This window comes from Pteropus vampyrus, unplaced genomic scaffold, assembly GCF_000151845.1.
Source record: "Pteropus vampyrus isolate Shadow unplaced genomic scaffold, Pvam_2.0 Scaffold58, whole genome shotgun sequence".
NCBI lineage: Eukaryota > Metazoa > Chordata > Mammalia > Chiroptera > Pteropodidae > Pteropus > Pteropus vampyrus.
Genome location: NW_011888839.1, coordinates 8,666,379 through 8,676,894, shown reverse-complemented (window position 1 = coordinate 8,676,894; position 10,516 = coordinate 8,666,379). Strand labels below are relative to the sequence as shown.

Below are 10,516 nucleotides of genomic sequence, written 5' to 3'. Positions count from 1 at the left end.
ATGAGGTTTTCATTTGACAGGCACTATGTGACACAGTTTATATTCATTATTTCATTTAAATTCCTCAAAAACTATTGAGTTAGTGTTACTGTAGCTTCAATTTTATAGCTGAGGAAACTGAGCTTTAGAGAAGTTAAGAGCTTGATCAAAGTCACACAGAACTCAAGATGTCGTATTACATGTCTGTTTATTGAATCCTTTCCATTTACACAGAAGTTAACAAAATATTTTCATACGGATTACAGCATTTGATACTTACAATTAAACTAATATCCTGAGAAACAGAATTTTTTTCTGCCAATGTTACTAAATATTACATATTACTAAATACAAATAATCACCAACACAACAACAAATCGTGTTCTAAAAGTTCACTTATAATTTGGTACTTTGATTCACAAAGTGTTTTTCCGGATAAATAATTAAAGATATCATTCCAACTCAAGTCTGCCAAATGGATGAATAACCAAATTTTTCAATTTACAACTTTGGAAGTTTATAAGAATTCTTATTAAATATACAATTTTTGTTTTAAGAGGGTCACATGGAACAAGCACACCAGACTCTCCTGCTGCCCACAACTCCCCTCTACCTGTCTTTGTTTATCTTTCAGCTAGTGGACACACTAAACTATGTTTTAAATGCTATTATAAATACAAAATCAAAGAGCCAACTTTAAAAGTCTTAGAAATCGTAAAAATCTGTTTATAACACTCCATCTGTTGAAAAGACTGCTTATTACCTAGTCGAAATCCATTCTCTCCTTCCTCCTCAGCTTCCCTTGCTGAAGCCCAAATTAAGCAGCACTTATTTTCAGTATCAGACACTAATGAATAACAAAGTACACCCCCAGCCCCACCCTTTCTTCTGAACGACAGATCAGTATATCCAAGTGCCTATTGGACATCATTACCTAAATATTCTCCAGCACCTCAAATTACAGCCACTGTGAAATTCTTACCTTCATCTCTTTATCTCTAGAATTTCTCACTTCCGTTAGTAGCACTACCATTTACATAAGCAGCCACTCTGGAATCTAAAAAGTGTTCTATTTTTTCTATTGCTCCACACACTCATTCAGCAAGTCTTTTTGACTGGAGCTCTTAAATATTTCTGAAAACTACCATGTGAGCTCTATACCCACTGCCTTCATTCAAAACCTTCAGATAATGAACAATTCACTGCCTTCCAAGTCTTCAATCTTACCTCCACATGGACCAACTATCTTAGATATTGCCAACGGAATCACCTTTCTAATATGTAAATGTGTTACTCCCACTTCTCTGCTCAAAATCCATCAATAGCTCCCATGTAAAAGAACAAGTCCAAACTCCTTATCATGGCATATAACGCCCTCCAGCATGTAGCTCCTTCCATTATAAGTCTCCACCCATAAGAGAATTATTTGCTTTCCCTCAGTGTCATATTTTCTTACAAAAATCAGGCCCTTTAAATGCTGCTCCCTCCGACAGAAATAGAACTTCAACTCATATCCACTCTGCTTAGACAAATAATATCTTTTTCTCTCACATCTCCTCAATTCAGTTTGGCTGACAAACAGCTGAGCCCCTAAGAAAAATATTGAGCATGCTACTAGTGTGTCTATGCTAGTCAGCCTCCTCTCTTAACTTTAAGCTTATTGAGGGTGGAGATTTTGCCTTTTCCATCTTCATTTTCAGAGGCAAATACAAAGGGAATTAAAAAATCGCTCAGCGGAATTGCCACATGTACACGTTAACAGAGAGATTACAATGTATGGTTTTTAAACCTGCAGCTAGTACTCTGTTTTAAGGTAAAGTTTCAATATTTTTTAAAAAAACTTTTAAACAACCACTATACCTGGAGATACAAAGGAAGACTCTTCTGAATTGCAGTAAACATAGGTGCAGGCAGCTCCTTCTCTTGCTGGAACACTGAATGTGGTAGCAGTAAGCAATCTATGATCCGGAATAGTAATTTTTGGGCTTTAGAGGTGGCAAAAATCTGTGCCCATGATTTAACAAGAATTCCTAACAAAGAAGAGTAATAATAGCAGTTAACAGTTTTCTTATAAATGGAAAATTTGTCATTTTACTAAAAAATTTATATTTTAAGCACATAGGAACAAATTAAAAGTAGGCAATAAGCAACATTATGAGTCAAAAGACCTATCGAGTCATGTATTTCACTAAACAGACAAATTTCAGAGTTCTGGGCCAATAGAAAAGTAAAGATTTCTTTACTACATGAAATATATTACGGTTTCGAGTCTGCATTTGATGTTAGTTAAGCTTAACAAATGAGCACTCTTTGTTTAATAAAGTAATTAAAAGCAGTTATATAATTCCCAGTAGAGTGTATTACTGCTATTGAGGCCTCCCTTTATTGAAAAAAAGAATTTAAAAGGAAATTATTAAGTGCTTGTCCAAAAAGCATAGTGGTGCATGTATCACATAAACTTTTATATTTTATTTCATCTTAGAAAGCTAAAAAGGTGATAAAATTCAGCCATTTTCATAAAACAAAGTTTAAAATTCAAGCTCTGAAGGAACATAAAAATATGCTTATAGAAGAGTATATTGATGTTTAAAAAAAAAATCCAACCAATAATCACTTCTAAGAACAACAAACAGCAACATTAATCTTCTGTTGTAAAAGGAAATACAATAATCAATCATAAAGAAACACAATGCTCACTTAGCAATATTTTAAATAATGCTGGCTTGCTCCTCACTTTTCTAGTAGGTGAGAAAACTTCAGAATGACAGCAATGTAAAAAGAACTCACATTCTAATTAACATTAATATACCCACACGAGGAACTGCCATCATCACTGACATTTGAAATGATTCATATCACTCTTAGGTGTCACACAGGTATTAACTTATAAAAAGCAAGGATCTTCCGACCAAAAATGCATCATCGACCCTTGTATTTCACCTTCTGCAATAGTTAAAATGTTTTGCTGAAGACCTTAAGTTTTATAAGTTCATAGAAGGCAAAAGTGATACATTTCACTGCTGTAACAGACCTGTACTTTTTTTAAGTTTCAACAAAGAACATTTGAGTGTGTGTAGTAGTGAAAATGCAAAGAAAGAAAATTTTTAAGTAAAAAACTTTGGGAAAGGTTTAAATATATAGTGTAGCTTTGTAAGAAAACAAGTCATTTTCCTAGCTATAAAAATATTACTTATTTACTGATGAAGGTAAAAATATATTTAAAAATTGTGGAGAACCTACCCCCACAATTGAAAGAGAGCTGCACTATGAAAGTTCTTATGTAATTACTTATTTTCTACCATATGCATATATTATGCCTTAAAAAATGAGGACTGGGATCATTACAATACATATTTTTAAAATGCATAGTTAGAAAATAACTTTGGAACATCGTTTAGGAACATTAAAAAATGCATTATGTACTATTAGCAATATTTCTAAAATTATTGGATTCCAGAAATATATTTATTTGGTATATGCCATCCCCTACAATGGAGAAGCTCTTCAACTGATGTATATCTCCAGTTTCTAATCCAGTGTCTGATACATTCTTTCTTTCTCTCTTTCTCTTTCTCTCTCTCTTTCCCTCCTTCCCTCCTTCTCTTTTTCAGTAAATGGTCTTATTTGTTTAAAATACAACATAACAATAGGAATAAAAACTTCAAAAAATATGGCCACTACCACAAGTAAATTTAAAATTTAGTATGGGCATGCTATGTACACAAATAATTATAATAAATGTCAAGCTACGAAAAATGTCATAAGGATGGATGGAGCACAATCAGGGAGATCAAGTTTACTTGGGAGTGCAGGAAGGTGAAACATTTGGGCTAGATACTAAAGGGACGTGGGTAGAATTTCAACTACAAAGACAAAAGAGGAAGAATGACCAATGAGAAAAGGATGATTAAAAGGAAAGGCATGGAAACAAAAAAGTAAAAGACATGAATAAGAAAAACCAAAAAGCTGATACAAAGAGATTACTGATAGATCAATCCTGCTTTCTCAGAAATTACTGATCTACAATTAAAACCCAGATACCTTAACCTGAAGTGTGATTTTATTAACAGTTTGCACCTTGCAAATGAACAGTAGAGGTATCCCCAGTTAGGAACTGGCAAGGTAAATAAAGCACAAAATTTCAGTGATTAAACTCTCTTTCAAGTGGATATGATACCCCAATCCTGAGTGCTTAACACAGGTTCGAGCTCTCAAAAGTATATACTTGCTATTTCTCCATTTTGTTCTAAACCTTTCTCCATATAGAAGACAATAAATTATCTGTTCCTACTTTCTAATGAATTAAATGAGCAACACTGTATCAGTATACTCTATTTCCAGTCTCCAAGGTTTAGACAAAAAGAAAGAATACAAATCTACCCACTAAATTAAAAATCAACCATGTAACAAAACAAACAAGGTCCTCAGTTCTTCATAAGGAGACTTCTGCCCTGGGTCTACATATCACCAACCCAAAAATGATTCTGCGGTCCCTGATAAAGCTATCATATGTTTTGTCAAATAAAAATGTACCCTGAAATCATACATTTAGCTTGGCAGACTAATAAACTGTAAGCTTAAATGCTGAAATACTTATTAATCTACATTTTACTATGTTAAATTTATAGTAAATTTTCACACACATTTTTCTCTAAAATTAAGATGCCTGAATTGCTACTATAGTTTTCATTATGTTCTAAATCATCCATATTTACGCATTTTCACATTCTCCTTTATCTTTCACAACAAAGAAAAAGGTTTCAGACAGGCCAAATCAGATTTATTCACATGTTTACAAGATCAAAGAAAAGAGATATAAGGTTTCGGCCACACACACACAAAAAAACAAAAAACTTAAATTCTGTATAAAAACTTCTAGGGAAATCCTTCTCATTTTCCTTTATCCAGTTCCTATTTTTGGTTAGCAACATGGTTTTAGTGAACAAAGGTATTCAAATTACTGACTTCCTAAAGCAGGATGAACTCTGTTGTTATAGAACAAGCATAGAAAAAGATTTCTTTTTGAGAGAAGAAAACAGTGCTGTGAGAAACAAGATATAAAGCATAAATATCTTTAGTGCTGTAATAAATTCTTTACTGACCTCCTTCATAACCATAAAAATAAAAGAAACTGATGGTTTTCTGGTATTTTAAATTCTAACAAAGCATAGATAAGCATTAAAAAAAATGTTCCTTTTAATTATCCAGGTATTCACAATATGAGTGATTCACAACAGGCTACTGACAGTGAATTGGTGTTGGCATATTTTCTGTAGTGATCATAACTAGTTTTAATATTAACACAAGCATAACAAGAAAAATTCTGAAGGGAGGTGGGGCAAGACAGAGATATACTTGAAAGCCAACATTTAAGCTAAATCACTCTTTCATATTATTCTTATGCTTGTATGGAGAATAGTGATTAAGCCAATGTATTAGTATATTCCTATCCATCATGATACCACAGACTCAAACTCAGAAAGTTTTAATAATGTCGGAAATACATACCCATCATCCTATATGTCAGTTGCAGCCCTGCACTGCAATTTTTTTTTCCCAAATAAGGTTTTATATATTTTAATATTTCACCAAGGTATTCTAAGGACTTTTCGACCATGGCAGATTTATCAGAAAGTTTTTGCAAATTCCCATAAGTTATACCAACAGCCTATAAATAAGGAAAAACATGATTTAGCTTTCCAAGTTTTATACAATACAGACTTTGAAATATAAAGATTAATTTTTCTCTCTCTACACACAACATACACACATCTACCTTATATTAAAGCCTTCATCTTTAACTTTCCAATTGTTCACAGCAATTAAAATGCAACTAAAAATAATCCTTTCCTTTTATGATTAAAATAAAGGTTAAAATAAGAATTTAAAAAATCAATTTGCCAATAATTATTCATACGAGATCTGACTCAGCAAAGCATTAGTAAAAATATACATGAAAGTGATATAAAAGAAGCTTAAAATCAAATCACACTGAGAGTTCCAAACATCCTGGTTTACAACTGGGAATTCGAAATCCCCAAATTTCTATAAGAAAGACTTCTTATTTCTATAAGAAGACTTTCTATAAGAAAGACTTCTATAAGAAAGATTTGGTAAGGTTACCAAATCCTTACAAGACCTCTATAAAGTTCAGCTTTGTGATGAATTTTTTCCCCTCAGAATTTTCTTTATGAGTCATTAGATGGCAGTTTAGATTTCTCAAAGGACAAAAGGATGAGGCACAAAGAGTAAAGATGGCAAAATGGGAAGGCGATAGAAAGAAATGTAAGATGAGGCTGTAAGAACAGTGAAGTGTGAAGAAGAGGAAAGGAAATAAAGAATAAGTTGAGGAAGGGTGACAATAAGCAAGAGGTGAGAAGTTACAAAAAGAATCAAGAGAACTGGCTAGAGATGGGTTAAGACGGTTTGAGATGAGCAGTAAAGTTTTTAAACCATTACTGGGAACTTACAGTGGGCTTCAGTGACCTAAACTGGACACAATGGCAGCAATATATAGTTATGTAATGTTTTTTTACTGCAGCTCTCAGCAGATAAGTCAAGGAGAGAAAGTAAGTGGTTGTACCAAATCAAGGTTGAGAGATTGTAGGTATAACCGAAAGACAAGGATGGAAGACTGTGAGGGTGTTGGTAGGGGCAGCTGACGTGAGGCCCCCATGGGGTATGATTAAGGTGGATAGGGAATGAAGTGAGGCCTTGAGAGGATGTTGCACTTGGAGAAAAGGGAGTGGAAAGTCATGATGATGTCAGTCAAACAGCTGGAGGGGGACAGGTGGTAAATAGTCAAAAGAGCTTTCAGATGCTCCAAGAGATGCCGTGGCTCAAGGATTAGTCATGGAAGTGGGAGGATTAAACAGTAAAAGTAAAGATTATTGAAAGACTACTGGAGAAGTTTTGAAACAGAGGCTTCAGGTAAATTATCCAAGGTGATATTAAAGTTAGCCATGTTGAAAATAAAATGTGGGATGGAGGAAAAGATAAGAAACTTAGTGAACTTAAGGGACTGTGAGATAAACGGATGAGAACAACAAGAGATATACTTGGTGAATCCTGTTTTTGATTTAGCTCTCTGCCCTTGGTTCTCTACACTCTTTTCCCTAGACCAGAAGTTTTCAAACTTTTTGTCCCAGTTCCCTTTCATACTCTTAAAAATTGAGAAACTTAAAGAGCTTACTATTATGTCTATTGATATTTACCATATGAAAAATTGAGAAAAATTTAAATTATTTAAATTTATTTAAAAATAATAAACATTACATGTTAATGTAACATATTTTTAGTGAAAAATAACTATTTTCCAAAACAAAAAAAAAACACTTAATGAGAAGTGGCTTTTAAAAACATTTTTCCAAATCTCTTTAACATCTGGTTTAATAAGACAGCTAGATTCTCATAACTACTTCTGTATACACTCTCTCCTCGCAATATGTTGCAAATGAAACATTTTAGTATCACAAATATATGTAGCTGAAAGAGGAAGAAGTGTTTTAATACATTTTTCCGATAACTGTGGAAATTCCTCTTTGATATTATGCCAAAACTTGACAAGTAGTAGTCCTTAAAGGTTAGTTGTAATATGGAATCCCAAAACCATATCAATGAACATTTTGTACTCTATTAAATTGGTCTACCTTGCTCAGTGAATTTTATACCCACGCATGCTTTTTAAAAAGCCTGTATTGGTCATTTGGAAAATTTTGGTTCACTGGGTTATGCAGCTTCCCAATCAATGCTGACACATTTCATTATCCATATTAAAACAATCATATTGGTTAATACCCCACCACTGTCATCTGAAAAGTCTTTAAGTATCAAGAAGCTTTCAAGCTCATGATTACAAATATGTTTTCCAAAATTCTAATTTTTTTAAAAGCTCAAATTATGTCATTAGCAACAACTGCCATCAGTTGTCTTCTTTGAAGTGACAGGCTCATTTCACTCATTTTTGAGAAAACGTCTGCCAAATACCTAAGTCTGAATAACCATACGTTGTCGGTTCTTTCAGGATAAAAGCAGTCAGTTCATCAGCTTGCAACTCAAATGATCACATAAGAGGTTTTTATTTAGACAACCATTCAGCTTTGGTATACAGCAAAAGTGCTTCATGTATACTTCCTATTGTTCTCACAGAATTAAAAGGACCGGAACTCGAGTCAAAAATCTAATAATTTTTACTGGTTCTTTAAGGACATTCTTAAATAAAACTGGCTTTTATTTTTCTCTTATGATTGCATGAAAATTATCATGACTGCCAGTATATTCTTGGGCCATAGTGTTGATTCGTGCTAAAGCTTTTGCACTATTTGTGCAAATATCAATATATTTTTGAGCTTGTAGAACTCCTGAAAAGGTATCAGTAATTCCCCAGAGGTCTATGAAACACATTTTTGAGAACCAGTGCCCTAGATCTCAGTATTTCTCCAACGAGCCTTAACCTCCTGAGACTATTTCTCAGTGCCTTGACAATCACTAAATACATGTCATACTATCATTCCATGCAGAAAAGAATTAACATAGCAGGCCCAAGACTGCTCTTCTTAAAGAGACCTACTTGAAAGGTTGGCCTTTGGCTGATGTTTTGGGACCTTAGTTTTCCCACTATTTCCTGATAAGAATGGCTCACTGAGCCTAAATTGTTTGTGCAAACAATATAGTTTATGCTGAGCACCTTCTTCCCTTCTGGGAGTCTGGAATCTTGTAGGTGGCTAGGCAAAGACAATCTATGTGACCAGTCCCCATTAAAAACCTTGGACACTGAATTGCTAATGGGCTTCCCTGGTAGACATTTCACATGTGTTGTCATAATTCCTTGCTGGAAGAATTAAGCACGCCCAGTGTAACATCTGGGAGAGGCCTGGTTTCTCCAGACTTCACCCATGCACCTTTTTTCTCTTTGCTGACGGTGCTGTGAATCCTTTCACTGTAATAAATCATAGCTATGAGTACATCTATATGCTGAGTTCTGTGAGTCCTCCTAGTGAATCTTAGCACCTGGTATGATCTTTGGGGACGCCTGATAAAACCTCAAATCAAACAAGTTTAAAAGTGAACATCTTACCTACTTCTCCCCGACCCTAAATCATGATATTCCTATTTCTCCTTAAAAAATCATCATGCTTCTAGTTATAGTATTTATTTCATACATGTTAAAAAATTCCACAATTCGATTTTCTATTTCTTCTAAATCTCCTTATTTTCTGGCCAGTAGGTCTCCCAAACCTTTAATCTATTCTACTGTTACTAATTTTCCTAAAAGTCATTTAATCAAATCAGACCTACTTAAAAATGTATAAAGGCTTCACACTGTTCACAAGATAAAATCCAAACTCCTTATACTAAGATGCTCTGAATTCTTAACCTACTGATTGATCTATCAATTGGCACTTAGCATGTACGGTCTTATATTATTATTTAAACCTCTTTATATATCTTGTATTCTCAGACAAGTAAAAGTTCTTTATGATCAAGGACTACTTCTTTTGGTTCTTCAAATCCCTAAGAAATCCCAACATAACACTATCTAGCATTTAGTAAACACCTATTATTTACTGATTGATGAAAGAATAATTAGTATGGACTGGATTAAATTAAAAGAGCCTTTGAAAGCGATCAGTGAAATGCATGACTTCTACCTCCCTTTCTGGTTCAGGATGGCTCCTTGCATAGGTGGTTAATTAATTATAGGTTGAGAGCCAATCAACAACTAAATATAAGGCTCAAAAGAAATGTGTATTTTTACGTATGCATATCCTATTACTAAATTTTTTAAGATTTATGTGACATCTCTAATTGTTATACAGTTGTATTTTAACTTAATGGAAACCAATGGAAGAATTTACATTTATGAAAAGAGCTTATGGGCTGTAATTATTTTCAATGCAGTTAATACCAACTGCTTCGAGGGAAAATAAACCAACTTTTACTGCGAATAGCTTAGATAACCACAAATGCAAACACATTAACAACCTAAAGTAGGCTGTAAAGCAAAGACTATCATATAAGATTGATTCCTACAAAATTAATAATTGAAAATAAAATGTTGAATGAGAATATTTATTATGAAGACAAAACAAATGGATTGAATTTTAAAGTGCCAATTACGCTATCATATGAAATAGTTGATGCTTATGCTAAATAGAATAAAATTTTACTATAAAATGTACAGTTTGCTACAGGATGGTAAACATTAAGTTGGAAGTATTACAAACCATATACAAGGAAATTTAGTTCTCAAGTACCTGAAGGATACTGTTATCCAGCAATTTCAGAAATAAGATATTCCTACAATTTAGGTCAGCCTTAGTGTAAGGCTTTTATGTAGCATTCTTTACTCTTATTTCTTATTACATGTAATTTTTCTGCTATCCTTAAGAGTGAATTGTACTATACCTTAGATTCACATTTTTATTCCTCCAAAATTTTATAATTTCGGGAACCCCATTTTATGATTCAATTTTAAAAATTCCTTTTATAGAGAAACACTGTGAACATTTCAAATTTTTCTGAAAAATTATCATAA

General features: G+C 33.3%; 1 protein-coding gene across 1 annotated transcript in view; it reads right to left on the bottom strand.

Annotated features, from left to right (window-relative positions):
• MMS22L (MMS22 like, DNA repair protein) overlaps positions 1-10,516 on the bottom strand; it is a 117,806-nt gene that overhangs the window by 18,378 nt on the left and 88,912 nt on the right. Inside the window, 3 exon segments of the mRNA XM_023530959.1 lie at positions 1,840-2,009; positions 5,488-5,674; positions 8,872-9,020. Of these exon segments, the coding sequence (XP_023386727.1) occupies positions 1,840-2,009; positions 5,488-5,674; positions 8,872-9,020 (506 nt within the window).